We start from the raw sequence: 27,199 nt of genomic DNA on the forward strand, positions 1-27,199 counted from the left end.
CTCTTCTCACCCCTGCTTTCTGCTCCTTGCTTTCTCTCACCCCTGATTCTCTGCTCATTGCCTTCTCTCACCCCCGTTTCTCTGCTCCCTGCCTCTTCTCACCCCTGCTTTCTGCTCCTTCCTCTCTCTCACCCCTGTTTTCTGCCCCTTGCTTTCTCTCACCCCTGATTCTCTGCTCATTGCCTTCTCTCACCCCCGTTTCTCTGCTCCCTGCCTCTTCTCACCCCTGCTTTCTGCTCCTTCCTCTCTCTCACCCCTGTTTTCTGCCCCTTGCTTTCTCTCACCCCTGATTCTCTGCTCATTGCCTTCTCTCACCCCCGTTTCTCTGCTCCCTGCCTCTTCTCACCCCTGCTTTCTGCTCCTTCCTCTCTCTCACCCCTGTTTTCTGCCCCTTGCTTTCTCTCACCCCTGATTCTCTGCTCATTGCCTTCTCTCACCCCCGTTTCTCTGCTCCCTGCCTCTTCTCACCCCTGCTTTCTGCTCCTTCCTCTCTCTCACCCCTGTTTTCTGCCCCTTGCTTTCTCTCACCCCTGATTCTCTGCTCATTGCCTTCTCTCACCCCCGTTTCTCTGCTCCCTGCCTCTTCTCACCCCTGTTTTCTGCTCCTTCCTCTCTCTCACCCCTGTTTTCTGCCCCTTGCTTTCTCTCACCCCTGATTCTCTGCTCATTGCCTTCTCTCACCCCCGTTTCTCTGCTCCCTGCCTCTTCTCACCCCTGCTTTCTGCTCCTTCCTCTCTCTCACCCCTGTTTTCTGCCCCTTGCTTTCTCTCACCCCTGATTCTCTGCTCATTGCCTTCTCTCACCCCCGTTTCTCTGCTCCCTGCCTCTTCTCACCCCTGCTTTCTGCTCCTTCCTCTCTCTCACCCCTGTTTTCTGCCCCTTGCTTTCTCTCACCCCTGATTCTCTGCTCATTGCCTTCTCTCACCCCCGTTTCTCTGCTCCCTGCCTCTTCTCACCCCTGTTTTCTGCTCCTTCCTCTCTCTCACCCTTGTTTTCTGCCCCTTGCTTTCTCTCACCCCTGATTCTCTGCTCATTGCCTTCTCTCACCCCCGTTTCTCTGCTCCCTGCCTCTTCTCACCCCTGTTTTCTGCTCCTTCCTCTCTCTTACCCCTGTTTCTCTGCCCCTTGCTTTCTCTCGCCCCTGTTTCTCTGCTCCCTGCCTCTTCTCACCCCTGTTTTCTGCCCCTTCCCTTCTCTCACCCCTGTTTCTCTGCTCCCTGTTTCTCTGCCCCTTGCCTTCTCTCACCCCTGTTTCTCTGCCCCCTGTTTCTCTGCCCCTTGCCTTCTCTCACCCCTGGTTCTCTGCCCCCTGCCTCTTCTCACCCCTGTTTTCTGCCCCTTCTCTCACCCCTGTTGCTCTGCTCCCTGCCTCTTCTCACCCCTGTTTTCTGCCCCTTGCAGCTGTCGTCGGCCCTGCTCTTCGACGCCGTGTACACCGTGGTGAGTGCGGTACAGGAGCTGAACCGGAGCCAGGAGATCGGCGTGAAGCCGCTGTCCTGCGGCTCTGCCCAGATCTGGCAGCACGGCACGAGCCTGATGAACTACCTGCGAATGGTGAGAAGGGACTGAAGTGCGGCGCGTGCCCTGGGGTGCTGTCGCTGCGCGGGCTCTCTGGGGCGCAGTGTGTGGGTACTGGGGGGCACACATCTAGTGCACTGTGAGAGCGCGTCGCGGCATAGCTTTGATAAAATGTACTGGCACCGACTGGCATGGCGGTGGTGCACCAAGCTGGCACTGGGCAACAGAGCTGAGTCGCCTGGCACTATGCCTTAGAGTACAGAGCTCGTGGCACTGTACGGACATCTGCAGGTGCTCTGTTCTGGGTCTGGGGCTCTGTACAGTCACCCAGTGCTGTGTGCCCGAGGGCTTGCATGCTCTGTACTATTGGACAGGGGAATTGCCGTGGTGCACGGAAACAGATTCCAGTGACAGGTCTCTGGTGTATACTTCAAGTTTCCACAGTTATGGTACTTTGCACTTTATAAATGTTTTCTGTCAATCATTTAGCTCGTCTCTGGTGTGCTGCACAGAAAAGCACAGCATGAGTGCCCTGTGCTGCCACCGCTTTCAGGCGCTAGCACCAATCACAATTGTCGTGGTGTACACTACGGCCATTGAGTTGCCTGGATACCCGAAGGTGTTGTGGAAGCACCAGTGGTAAGATTTATGTACAAAGTGTTAGAAGCAGGTGGCCTGGTGTGTTGTGCATTTGCGCTTGTATGGAACTTGCACACTCGGAGACCAGGTGACACTGTTCAAGTGAACCTTTACAGGACATAATTGGCAATGCCGTGGTGCACATTACAGACACCCATGAGCTGGGCTGGGATTACAGTCTAGGGCATGGTTGTAGTGAGCATTACTGACACCCAGTGGCTGTGCTGTGGTGAAAATGACAGACAGTCAGTGACTGGACTGTGGTTACAGTCAGTGGCATGGCTGTTAAGCGCGTCACTGACACCCAATGGCGAAAATGAAAATGACAGAAAATGAGTGGCAAGCGGTGGGGTGCACATCACTGACATCCGGCGGGTCGGCTGCGGCTACTGGCAGTCACAGTGGTATGACTGTGGTGCACATTATAGAGATTCAGTGGTTGCACTGTGGTGAAAATTACAGAAGCCAGTGGGATGGCTACGGTGTACAGTATAGGCACCAGATGGTGTGGTTCTAGTCAATCAATCGATCAGGGGCTTGTAAAGCGCGGCTAGTCACCCGTGAGGGTTTTATAGTCGCCGGGGCGGGGGGCGGGGGGAGGCTGCTGGTTGAACTGGGTGGAGGATCATTCGAAGAGCCATGTCTTGAGGTCCTGCCTGAATTGGGTCAGTGACCCTGATTGTCTGAGGTGCAGGGGCAGGGAGTTCCATGTCATGGTGGCGAGGTAGGATAACAATCTTCCTCCGGTTCTGGTCTTGTGGATCCTTGGGATGGAGGCGAGTTGGGAGCAGGGCCGGACTGGCCATAGCGGGCACCGGGCAATCCCCCGGTGCGCCGCAAGGGTGGGGGCCGGTTTTCGTTTTTGTTACAGGGCCATTTTCGTCCTGTACCAAAATCGGCCGAAAACCGGCCCAGGCAAAGAGCTCGGCGGCACCGCTAACCCCACCCCCTACCCGAGTGGGGAAGGGGGGGCCGGCCGAGCACTTTGCCAGGGCCGGTTGTGGTTTCCAGTCCGGTCCTGGTTGGGAGGATTGGGGTTGTTTGGTGAGTACGTGGAATGTGAGGCGGTGGTTCAGGTATGCTGGTCCTTCGTTGTGCAGGGCTTTGTAGGCGTGAGTGAGGAGCTTGAAAGTGACTCTCTTGTTGAGTAAGAGCCAGTGGAGTTGTCGGAGTTGTTGTGTGATGTGGCTGCGACAGGGGATGTCGAGGACCAGTCTGCCTGCAGCGTTTTGGACATATTGTAGTTTCCTGAGCTGTTACTGGGTGACGCCTGCATAGAATGCATTGCCGTAGTTGAGTCTGCTGGTGATGAGTGCATGGGTGACCATCCTTCGTGGTTCTGTGGGGATCCATCTGAAAGTCTTTCAGAGCAGTCGGAGCGTGTGGAAGCAGGCTGAGGAAACAGCGTTGATTTGGTAGTCCATCGTGAGCGAAGAGTCCAGTATGATGCCAAGATGGTCCTTCGGGGTGGGAGGGGGCACCCAGAGCGGCTGTCTACCAGGAGTCGTCCCAGGCTGACGCACAGTGTACCAGGATGAGAACTTTGGTCTTGTCCGAGTTGAGTTTGAGGCAGCTGTCTTTCATCCATGTTGCGACGGCCTTCACTCCATTGTGTAAACTTGTTCTGGTGGTTGAGGGTTCATTGGTGAGGGAGAGGATCAGCTGGGTGTTGTCGGTGTAGGAGGCGATGTTGGATCGATGGCTTCTGACGATGGCTGCATGTACATGTTGAAGAGGGCGGTGCTCATGGAGGAGCCCTGGTGGACTCCACAGATAATATCTGTGGTTCTGAGAGTAATGGTGGTAGTCTGACTCGCTGGGTCCAGCCAGTGAGGAAGGAGTGGATCCAGTCCAGAGCCCTGTCGTGGATGCAGGCATTGTGGAGTCTGCTGATTAGGGTGTAGTGGGAGACGGTGTTGAAGGCGGCCAAGAGGTCTAGTAGGAAGAAGACTGCTGTCTCGGCCCAGTCGAGGAGGGAGCGGATGTTGTCTGTGGTGGCGAGAAGTGCAGTCTCTGCTGTGGTTGCTTCGGAAGCCGGATTGGGAGGTGTACAGGATGTGGTTGACTTCGATGAACTCGGAGAGTTGGGCATTGATGGCCTTCTCAATGACCTTGGCTGGGAAGGGGAGGAGGGAGATCGGTCTGAAGTTATTGCGGTCCGTCAGATCGGAGGATGGCTTCTTCAGCAGGGGTTTGATCTTGGTGTGTTTTCAGCCTTCGGGGAAGGTGGCATTTTCGATGGAGCAGTTGATGGTACAGCGGAGCTGGGGGGCGATGGCGGCGGCTGCGCTGTGGTACGGGCAAGGGTCCATCAGGGCCCCTGAGTGGATGCTTTTCATGGTCTTGCAGCGTGTCCTCTGTGTTGAGTGGGGTCCAGCAGAGCACGGTCTGTTGAGGGGCGGCTTGGATGTCTGCGATGGTGGTGAGTGTAGAGGTCATGTTGAGGGTGTTGAAGCTGTTGTAGATCTTTCTGATCTTGTGGTGGAAGAAAGTACCAAGTGTGTTGCAGAGGTCTTGGGAGGGGGGGGGGCTAGGGGGGCAATGTCTGCAGTCTCGCTATTGGGCCTGGCGGACTTGAGGATTGCGTGAGTTTCCAGGGTTTTGATGCTCCTCCATTTCGTCTTGAGATGTCTGCAAGTGCGTCTGAACTCATGGAGGGCGGGGTGAAAAAGCTGGCCACCTTGAATCGTTGTTTTTCAGGTCTTCTCTTGAGGGGTGCCAGGGTGGCGGCGCAGTTGGATATCCATTGGAGGAGGTTACATGCTGCGGTATTGGCACCCGTGGGCGTTGGCGGAGTGGTTATGCTGAGAGATTTGAGGAGGAGTTCTTTGGTGGCCTTGATCCAGCTGCGGCTGGGGAGGTGATGATGATGGTGGTGTACAGGGGGCGTGTCGAAGTCGAGGTGTACGAAGTGATGGTCGGTCCAGGAGAGTTTGATGGTGTGGCTGATGTTCCCGCTTGCGGAGAAGACTGGGGCCAGCGTGTGTCAGGCTGTGTGGGTCGTTGCGGTGACTAGCTGCTTCAGGCCGATGTTGATAAGATTCTCCAGGAGGGAGGCAGGGCTCTGGTTGCTGGGGTTGTCCACGTGGAAGTTGAGGTCTCCGAGTAGGATGTAGTCAGTGGATGCGAGCCCACTGCACAGGAGCCAATAAACATGCCTGTGCTCCGTAAACACAGAGCATTACTGCGCTGTAATTTGCTGTAAAAGTCCTGCTTAGAGTGATGTTGTGTGGAAAGAGGCAGTCTATCTGTCTATCCTGTGCCTGGGCACCATTTAGATGGGATGAGGCCAATAGGGAAGAGATTGAAATCCCATTTTGACAAGGGTGTCCTAAGCAGGTCCCGGATGGTTAGACCCACGTCAAACTTAAAAACATATACACTGACTATGTAATTAATGCAAAAGTCCACATTGATGTTTACTGGATGAATGAATTATGGCACTTACCTCAGGGGACCTCAGGTTATGAAGCGTATCTTACTAGTAGTGCATGGAGGCTTCGGAAAATATGGTAGTTTAGATCATTAGGAAATTAAGGATACCATAGAAAGTGGTGTACAGGTGAATGGAGGGTTGTAAGTTTGTGCTGTTGTTCATCGTGGTCTGATAGAAGGCGCCAATTGCATATAATAACATTGAAATATTGAGCGATCCATTGAAAACAGTTGAGTGCTCTGGGCTTCTTATGGCTGGTAGAAGCCCAGAGCATCAACAATCCAATGTTTGTTCACAGCTGTTGCTGTGAACAAAGACCTCAAGGAGCCGAAAGGGATTTCAACCCCAACTGGGTCCCTGAGGACTTTGTTTGACAAATTAGAACATTCTGCCATCTACTGGGTTGAATGTTGTAATAGCCTTAGAGCCCTCTGTAGGGGACTCTACTAGCCATTAAAGGCCTGCTCCTTCGTTAAAGGCCCTCGCCGAAAGCTGGAGCAGGACTGTAATGGCCGGTAGAGCCCACTGCAGCGGGCTCTAAGGTTATAATAATGCCCGTCTTGCCGATCTACTGACGAAGAAAGTGAGGAAAGGGCACGCTCATAGGCAACAGCATTATTGTGGAACCAAGAAGGTGATGCATTGTAGAAATGGCATGCGTAGTACTCTTTGGGTACATAGCGCCTTGGCTAACACCATGCATGGGGACCTATGGGTAGCGCTGTATTTAACTGTGTCCCAAATGTCTCATTGTGTAACACACAGCTTAGAGGCCCGTGAAAGATAGCACATTGGATAAACTGGGTAAAGTGGTGTATTAGAGACCAAGGTTATTGGACTCCTTTAAAAATAGTTATGTATTGGGTACACCAGTATTATGAATCTTGGGTAAAATAGATTATTATCTACCAAAATGCAAAGCTTACTTGTAGAACGTAGATTATTGGTTAAGATCACGCTCTGGAAGCTGTTCGTTACTGTTTAACACAACACATGTGGCCTTGGAGAAGGTGGCGTATTGTTACACATCGGGCCCGGTGGCATTTGCATAGGTGGCCCACTTACTACATGCAATGAGGCCTTGTCGTGGATGGTTTACGGGTAAATGGTGTTGATGAGAGACCTAAGGGGTTAACAGCCAGGATGGGTCCCATCAAAACGTCTGCACCTTGCTGTACTTGGGCTTGTAAAGGGTGGTCCATTGCTTAACAAGACACATCGGTTTTCAGGAAGGTTGGTTACGAGGTTCCAATGATTTGGGTCAATGGAAATAGAGCTTTATTTGTTAATTTAAGGCACTGGGGTAGATTTGAAGGGGTAGATTGAGTAAGAAAATCCATGGGCTCTTTAAAAGGCGGCTGTTTTGGATAATACAAAGCATGTAACAATGGGTGGAATTATTTGTGGGTGGAGATATTTCATCGGATTGTTGTACAAAGTGAATGTTTGGTTTACATTTTGAATGTACTGATTGTAGAAGGTGGTTTACGGGTTAACCCCATTATGGGGAACATTTAAAAGTTGGTGTATTGAAAAAACCATGCACAGCGGCAAAAGAGAAGTTGATTTATTGGTTAACATTACATATGCTCCGCTTGTCGAAGGTAGTTTATAGCCTAACGCCATGGGGGGAGAAGGGGTGTCTTGTGGCAGATGATTTATCAGTTGAAACATTGCTTGGAGCTATTGTTAGTTTAGTGATTACAATTAAGTATGAGCTCCTTATAAAAAGTGGTCTACGGATTAGCACAGTGCACGCAGCACATGTGGCAAATATTTTATTTGTTAACACCATAAACTTGGACGTTTTTTAGGTGAATTATTGGTGAGAACTTTTCATTTGGCCTTTGTCAAATGCGTATGGTGAATGTGGTAGCAGTTTGTGGGTTAACAACCTGAACATGGTCCTCGTGGAAGGTGGTTCATGGGTTGACACAGGCACATGGCCCATGTTGAAAGTGGTTGAAGGATTAATATCACCTAGGATTCCAGTTAAGACAGTTTATCAATGAATGCCATGCATGGCAGCTTTTTGTAGGGCATTTTTTAATACATTGAGTAAGATCCACAAAGAAGGTGCATTGTGGATTTAATCCATTCATGGGTGTGTGGTGGCAGGGTTGCCTTTGGTTAATGCTGTGAATGTGGTCATTGTCCAAGGTGGTTTATGAATTAATACAAAGAAGAGGGAGTACCTGGAAGGTGTTTTCTGGATTAAAGACATGCATGTGTCTGTTGTGGCAGGTGGATTGGGGGTTGACACCTTGCTTGGTTGCTTTGTATGGTTGTCCGTTGATTAACTAGGCTCAATGGGAACCCCAAACAGGTAGGTGTAGCATAGTGTACCGTGTGGTACCTGGCAACATTTACATTGGTAAACAAAGATGGGTACGCAGTTCCCGAAGGAGTGTCACCACAATTGAGTCAATAGGGGGGGCCAGGCCCCAAAGAGTGAAGGAAAGGGAGGGGAATCCTCCCTTTCGGGACTAAAACCCTCACACATCCAGCAAGCTAGGTGTCATGCTTCATCATTTGGGTTTTGCTCCTCGTCAAACTGGCGGTGCAATGTCTGACGGGCACCCAAAAAGGGGCTCTTTATCGGAGTTCTTTTGTCCCTGCCAGTTGGTGCTTGGGTGTGAGGGCCCTAGGTGAAGTGTAGATGAATGGGATTGGTCGTGATTAGAAAAGGTTAGGTAGTCCAAATTTACATTGGGCCATACAACGCTTAGGGTCATGCACTGGAAACGCGTCACTTTCTCAAGAGACTGCAACCTGTCCGGTGGGTAATGCCGAGCTCCCCGTTGGGGTAGAGGTGACCCAGCATGGTGCTGTAACTCATTCTCTCTTGGACAGGTAGAATTGGAAGGTCTCACCGGCCACATTGAATTCAACAGCAAAGGTCAGAGGTCGAATTATGCCTTGAAGATTCTTCAGTACACAAGGAACGGCTTCAGACAGGTAAGGAGCAATGAATGTTGGCAATGCGTTGCGCCTTCTAAAGGTCTCTTAAGCAATATATATACATTGACTCATTGTTGTAGTTTATCAGAGTATCACAGTAAAATAAAGAGTTTCTTGAATTTTGAAATCAAACAAAATGAAAAGTAATAGACCTTTTCCTTTCCCAGGGCTTCACAATAGCTTAAATTCTCCTTGACGTTTCCTTCTTGCATTGTTGTTTCCTAATTAACAAAGCACTTCGAGGCAGCACACCTTCTTAGGCGATTTTAGGGTATTCTGAAGAGATCAGTTTAGAATTTTGAAAGGTTTACTCGACTTTTCCTCCTTCACAGGTCGATTAAATGTGTTTCATTGAGACGAGTTTTAATAAACTCTTGTTTTTTTTTCCAGTTCTTTAAATTGGCTGTTTAACATATCAAGTGCTTTGTAAATATATACGTTAGTTTGTTATTATTCCTTTGCTGTAGTGCCTTTGTAACTGCTAATACATAAATAATCTATAAAGTAAATGTGTGTCTTACTATTTCTTCACAGACAAAAATCCATGAAGGAGGTTTATAAAAAAGAACTAGTTACGTCATGAAGTAGATGTATAAATGGCGGTGTACGTCACCATCCGGCTGCTTCAAAGAGAGGTGGCGAGCCAGAGCAGGGCTAAGGATCTGGCTTGTCTCTAAGTGCCTTGATTCAAGACAACCCTAAAAAACATTTGACATATAAAATGGGCAATAGACATCAATAAGATAAAAGTCCTTCAAAATTAAAAAAAAGTGTGTTTCTTTAACACGCCAAAGCATTTCATTTTAGTTCATTAGATGGTATAAATGCATTGAGTAGCATTTATTAGAGGTGATAGCATCTAAACATGCACTGAAAAACACCTGTGCCCCTTGCTCTACTGTCCTGACGGCAATGCCCTTAATGCACCAAAGGTCAGTCAGTTGTTGTAATCCATACGTGGCATAGGCAATTATTATACCTAAAGCAACATGGCAGTCTATTAAAACATATTCAAGTAAAGTTTTGCCGCAGCAAGCATCCTGAACTGATGTACTTCAAGGTGCTTCACATGTGATGATGAATCAAAAAGAGGCAAAGTGAAAAAAGGCACTTGCCTAGGATCACACAATTTGGTCAAGCAGAGAAAGTGGGTTTGACATTTCCCTAGATGGGTATCTTTTTCTCTTGCTCATTTTACATCACAGATTAATGCTTTGTCCTTAATTCTTTGAGGAGCTACATCAGTACAGTGTGTTGAACAAATCCATGTATTTCACTTTGAATTAACTTGAAACAAGAAGATTTTCGAGAAAATAAGAATTGAGGCAAGAGGGAGGGAGCCAGAAATCACATTAAGGCATGGTTCATTTTTAGGCTTGAGTTCCCACGAGTACTTCGAGCTAAGCCAGAAGTAGACTTTTTGCTCAAACCATGCTCACCCACCTCTAGCTTCAATGCAATAAGTGAATAGTGCTGTCAGATAAAAATTGGAAAATTAACCTTTTCTGAACAGTCATGTCAATAGCATCCATTTTCTATACACAACAGGTCCGCCCATTTGTTTTTACTGGTGAGCACTGGCTAATGGCCTGAAATGCATTAGACATACAATGACTGCCAGTTCCAGTAAAAGAGATACAAATTGTGGAGAGAAAACAAATTATTAGCTTTTATTTGCCCTTATGGATCAAAAAGGCAGGGTGGACTACTAAATGCAGTATAGGAAAAATTAATGGAATTAACATGCTTCAAACTGTTTTGCCATTCCTAGTCTTCATGAAGATAAACGTTAAAGGGCGAAGACAGGGGGTGGGGTTGAATCCTGCAATTGCAGGATTACAGATTCCCTGAAGTGTGCATGTCAGGTTGGCCAGCTCTATTGCTACGGCCGACCTGGCATGCGCACTGTAAACAACAAATTTGTTGGAAGGTTCCCCTGGTTGTTTAACACAGGAAGGGGGAGAGTAGTCCAAAATAGGAGACCCTGTGGTTTATTGATCCTAAATAGAATCGGGAATGCTGACTAAAACAGGACAATGTGAGGGCAGGCAGGTCTCTAGGGAGTCCTAAAATATCAATTATAATATAATGGCGAAAGAATATTTAGAACACTTTTCATATTGTATGTCCATTTGTATGAGATCAACAAAAAAATGTTGTTATATAAAACCAAAATTTATTAAAATACCTCCCGTTAGGGTTACAATCTAAATTAAAATACAATAAAATATTCCACATGGTGAACAAATCTTAAAAAAAGTCAAAGGCAAAAAGTCGACGCGGCGTTTCGGTGTTCGTTTGTAATATTCACACCTTCATCAGGACACTTTGGCATTTCATTGGTAATCTAAAAATTTGAACAACAGTATTTTAGGTATTTTGTAATTGGACAGATGAACAGAAATACATACACAGTGTTTCTAATTCTTTTGTTGACTATTTTGCCCTATGGGTTCCTGGACCTGTTCTTTTATTAAAGAACCTCCCTCAGTTCCATCCTATGAGCACTGTTATGTGCTTGCCATAGAGCCGTTTTATTAAACAATTCAAGGAGGTTAAATTGACCTGAAGATTAGTTCTTCAAGCTCAAAAGATGTTTAGTAATATATAAGTAGATACCTTATATTTCAAAGTTTCTCTCTTTTTAAAATTTAGAGGACTTCTAAAACAACTGGAAATTGGTGTTGTATCTGTTCCTTATAGTCATGTAGTTCCTTAATAAAGGGAGAAAATATCCACCATTATCTCATCAGTCATCCCTTATATCAGATGATGTACTATAGGTTTCATATATGATTGTTTACCTGTGATAAGGTCACTGCATATGGTAATGAAACACGGAGGAGCCACCGGAATTTATTCTTGGATTAGGTAAACAAAAGGGGGGCTCGGGATCCCTTCATTAATTCGAAATCGCTGTGGAATAGGACACAGATGTATAAAAAAGTATTTTCCTGGGGATGGGCTTTCTCGATAGGGTGCAAAATATAAACCAACCACTTACCGAATTTATATATTCACTTTTGTGCGGCTGTTTTGATTAGTTGGTCATTTGTTTTCACCTGTTAAAGTGAATGGAGTAATAATAAATATGCTAGTTTTTAATGTTATTTATTCAGTTTTTCTGGTACATGTTGTTATGCTTATACATAAATTTATTTAGAGAAACTCACTCCATAGTAATCCCCATTATAATAGGGCAAAAATCACATCAACCTAATCGGATGATGGAACTTGTTGGAATTCCTGCCTCTTTTTAACATATTTAAAGAGATCTTATAGGAGCGGGATACAATACAATTTTAATGCAATTCATAAGATTCATAATTGGTGGTGTTGTTGGTAAAAACGATGCAATTACAGCATTACTTTTAAGTTGGGTCGGGCTGGGTAAAAAACTCGCTATTTTTATGCACATTACCCTTGATGTAAATGGGCATGGGTACGGAGCTCTCCACTGTTTTTTTTTAAAAAAAACACACATTCCCTATTTCAAAAAATAGCGCAAGGGGTAGAGCTCTAGCTAGCATTGGTCTCACGGCTTGCAAATACTGCTATCTATTTGGGGCCCACGTACCTTCGTATTTCAAATCGGCCTCCCTGCTCCTCCGTGTTCGGTCCCTCAAGGAAAATAATCCCATCAAAACGGGACCAGCATTTATGCTGCCTCTCCCATTGTTGACCCGGAAGTGAAGGTTGTCACGATAATATGCCGCTCTTAGATTTTTATTTTATTTAACGTCGTATTGATCTGTCTACTCTTGATCTTTTTACCCAGCCCGACCCAACTTAAAAGTAATGCTGTAATTGCATCGTTTTTACCAACAACACCACCAATAATGAATCTTGTGAATTGCATTAAAATTGTATTGTATCCCGCTCCTATAAGATCTCTTTAAATATGTTAAAAAGAGGCAGGAATTCCAACAAGTTCCATCATTCGATTATTTTGATGTGATATTTGCCCTATTATAATCGGGATTACTATGGAGTGAGTTTCTCTAAATAAATTTATGTATAAGCATAACATGTACCAGAAAAACTGAATAAATAACATTAAAAACTAGCATATTTACTATTACTCCATTCACTTTAACAGGTGAAAACAAATGACCAACTAATCAAAACAGCCGCACAAAAGTGAATATATAAATTCGGTAAGTGGTTGGTTTATATTTTGCTCCCTATCGAGAAAGCTCATCCCCAGGAAAAGACTTTTTTATACATCTGTGTCCTATTCCACAGCGATTCCGAATTGATGAAGGGATCCCGAGCCCTCCTTTTGTTTACCTAATCCAAGAATAAATTCCGGTGGCTCCTCAGTGTTTCATTACCATATGCAGTGACCTTATCACAGGTAAACAATCCTATATGAAACCTATAGTACATCATCTGATATAAGGGATGACTGATGAGATAATGGTGGATATATTTTCTCCCTTTATTAAGGTACTACATGACTATAAGGAACAGATACAACACCAATTTCCAGTTGTTTTAGAAGTCCTCTAAATTTTAAAAAGAGAGAAACTTTGAAATATAAGGTATCTACTTATATATTACTAAACATCTTTTGAGCTTGAAGAACTAATCTTCAGGTCAATTTAACCTCCTTGAATTATTTAATAAAACGGCTCTATGGCAAGCACATAACAGTGCTCATAGGAGGGAACTGAGGGAGGTTCTTTAATAAAAGAACAGGTCCAGGAACCCATAGGGCAAAATAGTCAACAAAAGAATTAGAAACACTGTGTATGTATTTCTGTTCATCTGTCCAATTACAAAATACCTAAAATACTGTTGTTCAAATTTTTAGATTACCAATGAAATGTCAAAGTGTCCTGATGAAGGTGTGAATATTACAAACGAACACCGAAACGCCGCGTCGACTTTTTGCCTTTGACTTTTTTAAAGATTTGTTCACCATGTGGAATATTTATTTTATTGTATTTTAATTTAGATTGTAACCCTAAAGGGAGGTATTTTAATAAATTTTGGTTTTATATAACAACATTTTTTTTGTTGATCTCATACAATTGGACATACAATATGAAAAGTGTTCTAAATATTCTTTTGCCATTATATTATAATTGATATTTTAGGACTCCCTAGAGACCTGCCTGCCCTCACATTGTCCTGTTTTAGTCAGCATTCCCGATTCTATTTAGGATCAATAAACCACAGGGTCTCCTATTTTGGAATGCGCACTGTAAAGCCAGAAATCGCCTGGCTGTGAAACAGCTGGGGGAATGTTGGCACAGGCCCCAGGCCTCAAAATGAGCGCTGGGTTAGCCTTCTCCCACCAATCTTGGAGCTGCTCTCAGCATGAGAGCAGCTCCCTGATTAGTTCACTGAGCAGGAAGGAAGTCCATCCCATTTCTGCTCATAGAAGCTGATTGTGGAGAGAAGTGCACACCCGAGGGAGCAGTATATGGTGAGTTTGGCGCCATAGCGCAACACCATATTTTAATATTTGTAGCCACCATTGTTATTATGCACATTTTTGCTTTACACAATTTGCAAGGATTTGAGAATTTGAAACCTTTGTTTCTCTATTAGCAAGGGTAAAATTCTTATTTTCACCAGGAGATTCCCTTACATGCGGTCTCACTCACAAGCATTTCTGTCCACAAACAACTTATTTTGAAGTCAGTTAGAGCTACAGAAGAGACACAGTCGTTGGAAGCTCTTCTGACCATCAGACACATGCAAGTGCTCTTTTATCCTCTGTGATGAAAGACCAAGGAAAGGCCATGACAGTTGAAACAAGTCAACAAGTTGTAGCAAACCAAAATTGCTTTTTTGTTTTTTACAATTTGGTTAAACTTTTGGATTGAGCTCATTCAAGATCATTTTCAGATTCTGTTATCATCAGATAGCCTGTTTTTTTATACACTTTAGCCTGCAGAAATGGGCCATGTTTTAATTGTGTACAGTATTTGGTACATAATTTGTACTAGTCTGTACACATTTTTATCCTGATCGAGAAAATGCTTGAGCCATCAGCTAAACATAACAGTGAAAAAATGCAATGAGATTCTTCTACTGCATAAATTGTAACTCTCTTTTTGCAACCAAAAAATGCACATTTGATTCTCCTAAAAAGTTATTTAATACTAAGTGCTATTTTTTTCTGCTAGGTGGTTATTTGTGTGGAGTTAAGCGAGCATTAGAGGAAGTTTGAGCGATAAAATGTCGCAGATTTGCAAACCTCTGATGTAAATTGGACAGGAGTGAAAAAATGTGTTCTGTTCTGACCTTGGCCATCTAACTGCAGTTCATCTGGAGCAAGTAGCATTAACAGGCCTATGTACCCTATACACGCTTGCAGTCGGTCAGATTTCTCCTTGGAGTTGTTTAATTCGATGAGGATTTTTCACTACCAGTCTTTGGCATATGTTTGCAAAATCAAGCTGCATCCATGGTTGAAGTTCAAAAGTAGATGCTGAAAGGGCCAGGAAGAGGGATGAACCTGTGGAATCTTGGAATGAAAAGCCAATCAAAGAGAAAAGGAAGACCTAAAAGTATATAGCTACAAAGTGTCCCCTACACTCATGGCTGGACTGGCGGCAGTGGGCATCGGGCATTTCCCCCGGAGGCTGGAAGGGTAGGGGCCGGTTTTACAGTTGAAGGGGCCGGTTTTACAGTGGTGGGGGCCGGTTTTGTTACTGGGGGCCGGTTTTGCACCAGTGCTTCAATATTGGTCTCCAGACCTTCGGTGTTGAAAGGTGAGGAAACCCGTGCTAAATTTGTGATAGTGGTGGGCACCAACACTAATTTGTGGAGACTCATTGCCCTTCATCAGACCAGTTTAAAAGAGCGAACGGCAGAAAACGGGGAAAGAAGGAGGCAAAAGGCAAGAAAACTAACAAAGAGTGAAAGCAGTGTTAAAGAAGAACATGCAAGAGTGATATAAAGAAACAGCAAGTGTAGGGAGGTGGAAAAAAGAGACATGAAGTGGTATCTAGGCTGCACAGCCTGGGTACTCAAAAGTATACGCAGTGGGCTCCTTAGAACATCTGGCAAGGACATGCCTCGCTCTCCAAGAATCTGGCAAACGCCTGACAGACTCGCAAAGGGTACTGTTCAGGTGTTTGTAGTGGGTTTTGCCTTGTGGCCATCTTTTCTAGAAATGTGTGCAAGAAATAAAATACAGAGTTATGGTCCTCGTATTTGTTGTTGTTAATCAAAAAAATCCCTGTGCAGTAATTGTAATGTAGATTCACTCTGTATGTAAAAAATACAGAATTGTTTCCTGTACTGCCATGCATGTTATTGCACATCTGACTGTGCTGTGAAATTTTAATTTAAGATGATTCCATAGTGCCTGCTTTAGTAGCTTCCTGTAGTGACCAGCCTACAGTTCCAGCCAGAGGCATGGAGTTTCATGCTGCATATTTCATGTATAGTGTATGAATCTGACAGATCTACAAATGAGCTGGGTCCTCATGATGGGTGGTTTCACACTTGAGACACTATATCCCAGAGTTCTCCCCACTGCTACTCGTGTTTTTGTGATTGTGACACTTCCCTGCTGTGCCCTTGTCGAGAGTTCATTGATAGGTATTTAGGGGGCAGATTTACTATGACTGTGTGCCAGGGTTGCATTACTTTTGTGGCGCAGCCCCAATGCAAAACCATATTTGGTATTTGCTAAGCCATGCGAAGCTGTTATGCGCGGTTTAGTAAATACAAAGTAACGCAACAAAGCACATTGAACTGCCTTGCGTTACCTTCCTTTGGGAAGGCATTGCATAGGTAAAGTATGAGCACTCCCATGCATTCACAAATGGATTTTAGCACATGCCCAGATTTACTAAAGCTAGTAAACCTGGGAATGTGTCAGAACTGTGCACCTTCCCAAGTGACGCGTAGCAAAGAGAAATAACTTTATACCACGTGTGCTGCACTCTGCAGCTCACATAGAAAGAGGAATACACCTCAAAGGTCTACCTTCCTGCATAAAAACAATCCTGGTGGTAACTCGGGCAGCCTTCCACCATGGGGCAATGTTGCCTGCGTTGGCGCTACATAGCCTTAAGTGTGCCAGTGCAGGCAGAGAACTGAATCAATCAATCAATCAGAGTACTTGTAAAGTGTGCTACTTACTCGTGAGGGTCCCAAGGTGCTGAGGGAAGGGTGGGGGTGCTGCTACTGCTCGAAGAGCCAGGTCTTGAGGAGTCTTCTGAAGGCGAGTAGGTCTTGGGTCTGCCGTATGTGGGTAGGGAGGGTGTTCCAGGTCTTGGCGGCGAGGTAGGAGAAGGATCTGTCGCCGGAGGTCGTTCGTTGGATGCGGGGGACAGAGGCGAGGGCGAGGCTGGCGGAGCGGAGCAGGCGGGTGAGGGTGTGGAAGCTGAGTCTGCTGCTCAGGTAGGCTGGTCCAGCGTTGTGGAGTGCTTTGTGTGTGTGGATGAGGAGCTTGAAGGTGATCCTCTTGTCAACGGGGAGCCAGTGTATGTCTCTCAGGTGGGGTGTGATGTGGCTGCGGCGGGGGACGTTGACTATCAGTCGGGCGGAGGTGTTTTGGATGCGTTGTAGTTGTCGTAGGTGTTTGGCTGGGATTCCTGCGTAGAGTGCGTTGCCATAGTCCAGTCTGCTGCTGACGAGGGCCTGTGTCACCGTTCTTCTTGTTTCGGTCAGGATCCACTTCTAGATCCTGCGGAGCATGCGGAGGGTGTTGTAGCAGGAGAAGGAGACGGCGTTGACCTGCTTAGACATGGAGAGGAAGGAGTCAAGGATGAATCCTAGATTGCGTGCATGGTCGGTGGGTGTTGGTGCTGTTCCCAATGTGGTCGGCCACCAGGAGTTGTCCCAGGCTGAGGGGGTGGGCCCGAGGATGAGGACCTCCGTCTTGTCCGAGTTCAGTTTCAGACGGCTGTTCCTCATCCAATCGGCGACGGCCTTCATTCCCTCGTGGAGGTTGGTTTTGGCGGTGTGTGGGTCCTTGATGAGGGAGAGGATGAGCTGGGTGTCGTCAGCGTAGGAGATGATGTTGAGGTCGTGATGGCGGGCCACTTGTGTGAGGGGGGCCATGTAGACGTTGAACAGTGTTGGGCTGAGGGATGAACCCTGGGGGACGCCGCAGATGATGTCCGTCGCTTTGGATCGGAAGGGTAGGAGGCGGACGCTCTGGGTTCTGCCGGAGAGGGAGGAGGTGGTCCAGTCAATAGCCTTCTCTTGGATTCCGGCTTCTAGGAGGCGTGTCTTTAGAGTGCGATGGCAGACCGTGTTGCAGGCGGCTGACAGGTCCAGGAGGATGAGGGCTGATGTTTCGCCGTTGTCTAGTTGGTGCCTGATGTCGTCTGTGGCGGCGATGAGGGCTGTCTCAGTGCTGTGGTTTTGTCTGAATCCGGACTGGGACGGGTCCAAGATGTTGTTGTCTTCGAGGTGGCGGGCCAGTTGCATGTTGACGATTTTCTCGATGACTTTTGCCGGGAACGGGAGCAGGGAGATGGGCCGGAAGTTCTTGAGGTCCTTGTGGTCCGCTTTGGGCTTCTTGAGGAGGGCGTTGATTTCGGCGTGCTTCCAGCTTTCCGGGAATGGCGGTTGGCGCTGGTGGTGTTCACAGGGGAGGTGGAGTCTGGCGTAGTCAGGGCGGGTCGTGGTGTTGAGACTGTCGTGGATGTCAGCGATCTTGCGGTGGAAGAAGATGGCTAGTGAGTCGCACAGTTCTTGTGAGGGCGGGATGTCGTTGGCGTTGGCGTTGGCGCTGGGGTTGGAGAGTTCCTTTACGATGCTGAAGAGCTCTTTGCTGTTGTGTGCATTGTTATCCAAGCGATCTTTGAAGGAGGATCTCTTGGCTAATCTGATGAGGTGGTGGTGTCTGTGAGTGGCGTCCTTGTGGGCTGCGTGGTTGTCCGGTGTGCGTTTGTGGAGCCATGTCTTCTCCAGTTTCCGGCATGAGCGTTTAGAGGTCTGGAGCTCGTCGGTGAACTAGGTGGCTCTCTTGGTGTAGAGTCAAACTATCGAGTTTTTAATATCAACTAGACATAATATCGAGTAAAATATATAGAATGGACATAATATCGACTAGACATAATATAGACGACCAAAATATCGACTAGAAAATTTTAATATCGAATAGAATGGACCTAATATCGAATCAAAAATATAGAATGGACATAATATCGACTAGACATAATATAGACAATAAAAATATTAAGGTAAGTTAATATTAATTTGTATTTTTTGTGTAATATAATTCTGTAGCAAGTTGTGGGTTTATAGGGGAATAGGGTGGTAAGTAATTTAATTATAATTAATTTAATATGTTATTTTATTTATTGTTATTTATTTAGAATTAATTGTTAATGAATTGGTAATTAATTAAAATATAATTGGTAATTAATTTTAATTGATTTTTTGATAAATATGTTAATTTTAGTAATTTATTTTCTGTAGCGGGTTGTGGGTTTATAGGGGAATATGGTGGGAAGTAATTTAATTTTAATTAATTAAATATGTAATTTAATTTTTGGGTATTTATTTAGAATTAATTGTTAATTAATTAATAATTGGCAATTCATTAAAATATAATTAGTTATTAATTTTTATTGATTAATTGATAAATATGTTAATTTTAGTAATTTATTTTCTGTAGCAGGTTGTGGGTTTATAGGGGAATAGGGTGGGAAGTAATTTAATTATATTTATTTAAATATGTTAATTTAATTATTGGTATTTAGAATTAATCGTAAATTGATTATTAATTTGTAATTAATTAAAATATATTTTGAAATTTATTGTAATTGATTAATTGATAATTATTTTAATTTTATTCAATTAATTTCTGTAGTGGTTTGTGTGTTTTTAGGGGAATAGCTTGTGAAGTAATTTAATTGTAAGTAATTACATGTTTTAATAAATAATTTATTGAGTTAATTTGTTTAAATACTTTTAAATTGTTCATTATTTTATTTTTAATAGGTAAATAATTATTATTAGTAGGTATTTTAAATTGATTATTTAATATATTGTACACAATTGTAAAATATTTTAATTAATTTGAAATTGGTGTTACTATTTATATTATTTATATTTAAATAAGATGTATTTACTTGCCCTACTATTGCACTCACTGTAGTTGGAATAGTAATTTTACCCCTACGCTATCCAACGCTTTCCCTACTGTTGCACTCACTGGAGTTGGAATAGTACTTTTTACCCCTATGCTATCCAACGCTTTCCCTACTGTTGCACTCACTGGAGTGGGAAAAATAAATTTTACCTCTACGCTATCCAACGCTTTCCCTACTGTTGCACTCTCTGGAGTGGTAATAGTAATTCTTACCCCTACGCTATCCAATGTTTTCCCTACTGTTGCCCTCGCTGGAGTGGGAATAGTAATTTTAACCCTGCGCTATCCAACGCTTTCCCTACTGTTGCACTCTCTGGAGTGGGAATAGTAATTTTTACCCCTACGCTATCCAATGCTTTCCCTACTGTTGCACTCACTGGAGTCGTTACAGTAAATGTAACCCTTTCGCTATCCTACGGTGAAAATATTGTATATGTTTTGTAAATAATATGTATATATATATATATATATATATATATATATATATATATATATATATATATGTATTAAACATATATATTTTTTTTAAGTTACATTAATTATTTCTCAATTTTACGTTTATTTAAGTATTTTAAATATGTTTAAATTAATTTAATTTATTATTATATTACTTTTAATTTACTTTTAAGACATTTAAAAAATTCGATATTTTGACAGTCTATATTTTTTACACTCGATATTTTGGAGTCGATATTTTTGTACTTACCTGTTTGAAGATAGGAAGTCGATATTTTTGCAGTCGATATTTTGACCTCGATATTTTGTCCTCTCAATATTTTGTCTGTCGATGTTCTGTCAGTGATCCGGCCCTCTTGTTGGCGTGGCTGTTGGAGGGTTTCTTGAGCGGGGCGAGGGTGTTGGCGCAGTCGTCGATCCACTGTCTGAGGTTTCGGGCTGCGGCGTCTGGGTTGGTGGAGTCAGTGGGTGGCTTCTTGGCGAGGGAGGTGATCAGCTGGTCTTCGGTGACTTTGCTCCAGCACCGGCGAGGCAGCTGTTGGGTGCGGTGGTGCGTGGTTGGTTTCTTGAAGGTGAAATGGATGCAGCGGTGGTCGGTCCAGTGAAGTTCTTTGGTGTTGTCGAAGGTGATGTGGGAGCCTGTGGAGAAGACGGGATCCAGCGTGTGGCCGGCGGTGTGGGTGGGTGCGGTGACGAGTTGTCTGAGGCCCAGGTTGGCAAGGTTAGCGATCAGGGTGGCGGAGTTGGCGTCGCTGTTGTTCTCGAGGTGGAAGTTCAGGTCCGCGAGGAGGATGTAGTCAGTGGAGGCGAGTGCATGGGTGATGGAGTCGCTGAACTGCGCCCGTGGTCCGGGGGGGTCTGTAGATGAGTGTTCCGCTGAGGGTGGTGTTGGGGTCGGTGTGGATCCAGAAGTGCAGGTGTTCGGCGGTGTTGAGTGTCGTCTGCGTGGGTGGTGACCTTGAGGGTGGACTTGTGGGCGATGGCTATTCCTCCGATTCCGTTGGCGTGATCACTGCGGGTGATCTTGTAGCCGTCCGGGATGGCTATGGCGATGTCGGGAGCCGAGGAGTCGTTCCACCAGGTCTCGGTCAGGAAGGCCACGTCGGGGGCGTTCGTGTTGAGCAGATCCCAGAGCTCGACGGCGTGTTTGTGTGCGGAGCGGGTGTTGAGGAGTATGCAGCGGAGGTGGTTGGGTCCAGTCCTTGGAGGTTTGGTGGTTCTGTCGCAGGTGAACTGCAGGTGTGGCAGGAGAAGGGTCGGTGGGTCCGTTTCGGGGTGGCCTGGAAGCAGGTGTGGTTTCGGCCAGCGTTGAGTGCGTGGAGGGTGCTGGCGTTGTAGTGGATGCTGGTGTTATGTCATTTGCGGTGTCCAGGGGTTCTGGCGCTGGGTGTTTTCCAGGCAAGGATGGGCGCAGCGCGCTAGCGGCGCGCCCGCTGCGCACGTCCGCTGCACACCTGCTTCTCGGCCTGCATATGAGGTGGCTTAGGAGGGAGAAGCAGCTGGGTGGCGGGAGCGGGGAGGCGAATGGGTGTGCAGGGGGGGCGGGCCGCAGGGATGCAGCGGCGGGAAAGGGTCGGTTTGGGAGCGGCGGGGCGGGGGAACTGGTGCACAGGGCAGAGGGGAGGGAAAAACCCAGGAAACAAGGAGGCAGGAACCAGGCAGTCAGGTGACGAACAGCGGCGTGGGGGTGACCTGCCTGCAAGCAGGGTCAAAGGACACAGAAAAGCGCAGAAAGGTCACAAAAAACAGGGGAAAACGAGTGGCACAGAGGCACAAAGGTCACAAGAAAGGACAGAAAAGGTCACAAAAAATGGGGGGAAACGAGTGGCACAGAGGCAGAAAGGTCACAAGAAAGGGCAGAAAGGTCACAAAAACCAGGGGGAAACGAGTGGCACAGAGGCAGAAAGGTCACAAGAAAGGGCAGAAAAGGTAACAGAAAACGGGGGGAAACGAGTGGCCCAGAGGCAGAAAGGTCACAAGAAAAGGTGGAAAGGTCACAAAAAATGGGGGGAAACGAGTGGTACAGAGGCACTAAGGTCCCAAGAAAAGGCAGAAAGTGTAAAACAACGGGGGGAAATGAGTGGCACAAAGGCACAAAGGGGAGTAGAGGCAAGAAAAATGAGTACAATCAGGGAAGCAGAACGCAAGAAAAACGAGTACAATTAGGGGAGCAGAAGGCACGAAAAACGGGTACAATCAGGGGAGCAGAAGGCACAAAAAACGAGTGCAATCAGGGGAGCAGAAGGCAAGAAAAACGAGTGCAATCAGGAGAGCAGAAGGCACGAAAAACGGGTACAATTAGGGGAGCAGAGGCAAGAAAAATTAGTACAATCAGGGGAGCAGGAGGCACAAAAAACGGGTACAATCAGGGAAGCAGAGGCAAGAAAAACGAGTCCAATCAGGGGAGCAGAAGGCAAGAAAAACGAGTGCAATCAGGGAACAGAAGGCAAGAGAACGGGCACAGATAAAAATGCAGGCACAGGGGGTAGACAGGCAACAGCAGTCACAGACACCAGAAGACCGTATGGGCAGTACAGGGAAGACAGACAGACAGCAACAGTGATACAAACCTAAGGCCTACCACTGGCCACCAGGGATGAGGCGCAGGTGGTAGACTGCGGGTGGAGGAGGGCCTCGAACTTCTACAGCAGCGGCAGCTGGGGCAGGGTCAGGACACACAGGCGGAGCTGTGTTGTGGGGGAGCGACCTAACAGCAAGGTCAAGGTCAAGGTGAAGAGCACCATATCATAGTAGATATGTCACTTTTCACAACACAATCTCCAATCTACCTCTGACGTGTACATCTTCATCGCTTTTAGTCGTCAGCTTCAGCGACCTTTTCTTCGGACGCAACTAAACTTATGTATGGATTAGTGGTTGATGTCAATGGCTCTCTATAAGAGGGTAGGCCATGATATAATAGCAGTTAGGGTTTTGGACCTGCTGTTCACTGGTTGGAGACCCACTGGCAGAGCCAGAAATTCTAATATAGCTTCAAGTCCTGCTTTCGTCATGGTCCGTTTTCAACTTGAGGATCGGTTCACTCACAAGGTGTTTCAGAGGTCTCTCTAGTGTATGATATCATTCACAAGAGATGATTCTTCTTCTGTTCTTCTCACTAGGAGAGGTCCTTGTCTGTGGTGGATTTGTGAACACTGTAGCTTGCTACTTTTGCAAGGCTTATTGGAACTGGCATGGTCCATGGTCAGGAGTCTTGTGACTGCTGATTGTCTGGTTGACCTCACTTCTTTGCCTTTTGGTTCTTCTGCTTTCTTTCCACCAGATCCCTGCTCCTATTGTCCAATGCATCGGGTGTGTGGTCCTTGCTCCAATGCCGTTTTGTTTCTTTGGCTACCTGGCATTCCAGGCTCCTTGCCCCCTAGGCTGTTCTAATGGCAGCCGGCTGCACTGGTTGGGTTAATCTATTGAGATTACCCTTCCCTTACACCCTACTGTCTGAGTCTATTGCTACTTGACTGTTGCATTATGGTTGTATTCCTGTTCCTTCATTCAGGGTCTGTCAGTGACACCAGCTCAAACAAACTTCTGCAGCTGTCTGAAAAGGTTTGGTCTGTCCATCTTGGTGTTCTTTTCTGCCCTGACCAGTGGCACCTCCCACACTGATCCATTGTGGAATAGATATCGCTCAACATTGTACTATGAAGGCAGCCATCATGTCTGTTATACCTCCTTCTGCTTTTATTGAAATCAGTCCTTCTAGCCCTCATCTTCAAGAATCCATCTCATTGGATGGGTGTGGGCTTGCACATGTGGGCAACCTTCTTCCATATCTACTTGGCGCTCCTGGCTTTCCTTGATGCACTGGGCTCTATGTGGGAGGTGGTTTACAGTCCTTGCTGTTTGTTCAGTAATCAGTGTTAGTATACTGGATCTTCACAGTGTGGCATGTGGGATATCAGATGAACTTCCACAATTCATTCCATCACTAGTTGTTGGTCAACTCTTTGCCATCAAATTGGCCTTGGGTGGGCAGTGCCCCAAGCCAGCAGAGGTTCTACTGTCCAGTGGGTGTTCTTTTCAGTGTCATTCTTATAGGGAAGGGTGGAGGGAGGTCTGTTTAAGTTTTTGTGGTTGGGAGATCTGTGTTGGCTTTCAATAGCTGTTTGGTCTGTCTAGAGGTGTGTTTTGCTGATTTCTTTCACCAGTACTGACTTATGGAGCCTTCTGTGAGAGGTGCTGGCACAGTATGTGAAGGCTGTTTGGATCTGCATGATGTATCCCTTAATTTGATCTGTCACTTCCAGTGCCTTCATTTCCTACATCTTTACACATGTACGATCCAGGTTTTACCCTTGTGGCCTGAGTCAAGGCACAATGTCTTCCTGTTGGTATTGGCTCTTTCTTGGATGGTTCTTCTCATGAGGCAACCATCCACCTCAATTCGTCCTTGTGCATTCTAACCCTCTGGACCAGTCTGTTACGTCAAAGGTGTACACGTTTTTGAGGTTCTTGTGGATGCCTTTCATATGCACTGCTACTTTCTTTGTTGTTCTTTAGATAAGTCTGCTTAGGGGCTTGGATTTTGTCACAACTTTCATTGATGGGGCCTCGTAGTATGCTGCTCACTGCACCTCTCCCACTGTTGTTCTTGTCCAAAGGAGGTTGCTGCGGTAACGATGTCCCATGGAGGTTCAACTGACCATTCTGGAGCTCGTTTTCTTTCCTGCATATTATTCGAGCCTGAGGTTGGGTGCTAGCTTTTGTCCCACCTCGAACTTTGGTTGGTCAAAAGTGTGAATTGTCTGCCTCGCTCTCTCTTCCTCAGTGATTTCTTTTCCCCTCTGGGTGGTGAAGGTCAAGGCTGCTGACAATGTATCGGTGACCTTTGTGGCCCATCAGATTTTCTCAGGTCCTGAGACCATGTAGCAGTGGCCAGCTTGATTTGCTCTTGGACTGGGCTCCCATCTTGTTGAGTCGACCGATCTTCTCTGTAATGGTTATTGTGCTCAGAGACACCTTTTGCTGGGTCTTCCTCCATGTGGTTAATGTGCTAGTGGACCCCCTTTGCCAGGCCTTCCTCTCCTCTCTTGGATTCTGTCCGCCCTGGAAGGTGTTGACTACCCTAAACAGAGTGCTTAATTCTCCCTCCCTGGACCTGTTTACTTTTTGAGCCGTTGATAACTTCCTCTAAATTGCACTCATTTTCAGGTCCGGGTGCATGGAAGTTGGTCAGTTTCTACCCTCTACCTTCGAAAGTGGGACCTCCTTTTTTGTCTTTCTTCCCTTGTCCTATTCCCTGTGTCTGATTCATTGGGTTTTGGTGTGGGCTGTCTTGGAGGTTACACATTTGCTACTGTAGGTGTGGTTTGTCTTCTGCTACTCCTGTCTTTTGCTGGGTACTGGGTGCTCCCATTCCCTCCACATCTCCATGTCTTCCTTTTCTTAACCTATGCCTCTCAAATACCTTCAACTTTCAGATTAGATATCTGAGGTCAGTGTCTCATCGACTTTTGTCTCTAGCAGTTCTCCTTCAGATATTCCTCACCTCAGCCTGAAGTGTGAGAAGCTGGAATGCTTGTTGTTCCGTGGTCATTCTCATGGGTCTTCCCTGTTCATTTGGGATGGCCTTGCTCTAAGTGTTCTCTTCTCCATCTTTTCTTACTGGGAGATTGGCATGCTTGTGTTGTTTTCTAACTTTTTGTTCCCTAAAGGCTATCACTTCCTTAGATAGACATGTCTGTATGGCTGCTACGTCTGGGCTGCTTCCTCTGACTTGTTCCATCTACCTGGTGGTGGTGGTGTGGTGGTGGTGAGACTTTGTTATCATGTGTTGTCTTGTCATTCAAACTACGTGTTGGTGGGGCTAACTGATTACACTTTGTTGGGTTACACTTGTGTGTAGCTAGTCTTTACAGTGTTGTGCTTTCCTTAGATGTTGCATATATCTCCTTGGGTTTAGATTCATCTAAGGACTAGGATGAGGAGGTAATGCTTCAATTAATTACTGGTAATCTCATGCCCATGATTCCACCTTCCTCCTGCCAGTCTGTACATCCCGCTCAACCTCTTGAAGTAAACCTATGGCTTTGTCTGTTGGGAGCTTGCGTAGTTTAATCATGAGTTTGTTTGGCAAATTTTGGAATGTAGTGACAGGGACGGGAGCCGAGTCTCCCATCTTAAGAATCGAGGGCGATTGTTTGGTGGATAGCGGAATGGCTCTCTGGGAGGCGCACACACCTCATGCTAGTAAGGACTGGGATCAGAAAGTTTGAACTGGAGTAATTAAACTAGAGGTAAGTAATAGAGACATTTATATTATGTGTGTTGAAGAATTTGGTGTGTCTGATATAGGATTGCACCTTGTGCTGTAGCACTGGGTAATGGCTATCCAGTCAATGTTAGTTCAATGATTTTCTTCCAGCTATTGTTGTTAATTTCCACTGGTGAAGCACACAATCTGCCATTAGATTGGCATTGCAGCACCTCTTTTCAACGTTGATGAGAGCGGATGAGGTCCTAATGTTGAGTGTGGGACTTTTGACTCTTCAATAGTGCTGGATATAAGCAGATCCCTCTAGTATTGGGTATATGATTTCACTGAGATATGTGGTGTTTTGAATAGGGTATGCCTATTATATATCATATGTAATTCTTCCCTGTGCTGTCATATTTCCTATCAATTTAATTGATAGAATTATTGTACATTGATGCAACACTTCTCATTAGAGGATTCAATTGTATTGAATTTTTTAATTCTCCCTGATCAGTAGTCTTAGACATCTGTTTGCTCCCATTTTTGTAGTACTGTATTTATGCGATAAAGTACCTCCACTGCTGTTTTACAGTGAGTGCCCTGGGGGCGCAACAGGAGTTTGTGCCCACTTTGCTCACCCCTGGAACACTTTAGTATTACAGATGGGGCCACAGACGCTTGTGGGGTCTGTTAGAACCGGCTGTCTCTAGTTGGCAGAGGTATACACTTCTGACAAATAGGGACACACCTTTTCTAGTCAGGGCAAGGGGATCACACCCTTTGATAACCCCTGCTCACCCCCTCGGTAGCTTGGCAGAGCAGATAGGCTTATCTCGGAGGCTGTGCGTTAAGCATTTATGACCACATACAGTAATAAAGTGAATACACTACAAATGGA

At 45.8% G+C, this 27,199-nt stretch overlaps 1 protein-coding gene across 1 annotated transcript in view; it reads left to right on the plus strand.

Moving 5' to 3' along the window:
• GRIK4 (glutamate ionotropic receptor kainate type subunit 4) overlaps window positions 1-27,199 on the plus strand; it is a 1,036,684-nt gene that overhangs the window by 861,864 nt on the left and 147,621 nt on the right. The window contains exons 8-9 of the mRNA XM_086958780.1: window positions 1,402-1,554; window positions 8,447-8,551. Coding sequence (XP_086814906.1) covers window positions 1,402-1,554; window positions 8,447-8,551 — 258 coding nt within the window. The remainder of the gene's footprint in view (window positions 1-1,401; window positions 1,555-8,446; window positions 8,552-27,199) is intronic.

The sequence above is a fragment of the Lissotriton vulgaris genome, chromosome 2_1 (assembly GCF_964263255.1).
Source record: "Lissotriton vulgaris chromosome 2_1, aLisVul1.2, whole genome shotgun sequence".
Taxonomy (NCBI): domain Eukaryota; kingdom Metazoa; phylum Chordata; class Amphibia; order Caudata; family Salamandridae; genus Lissotriton; species Lissotriton vulgaris.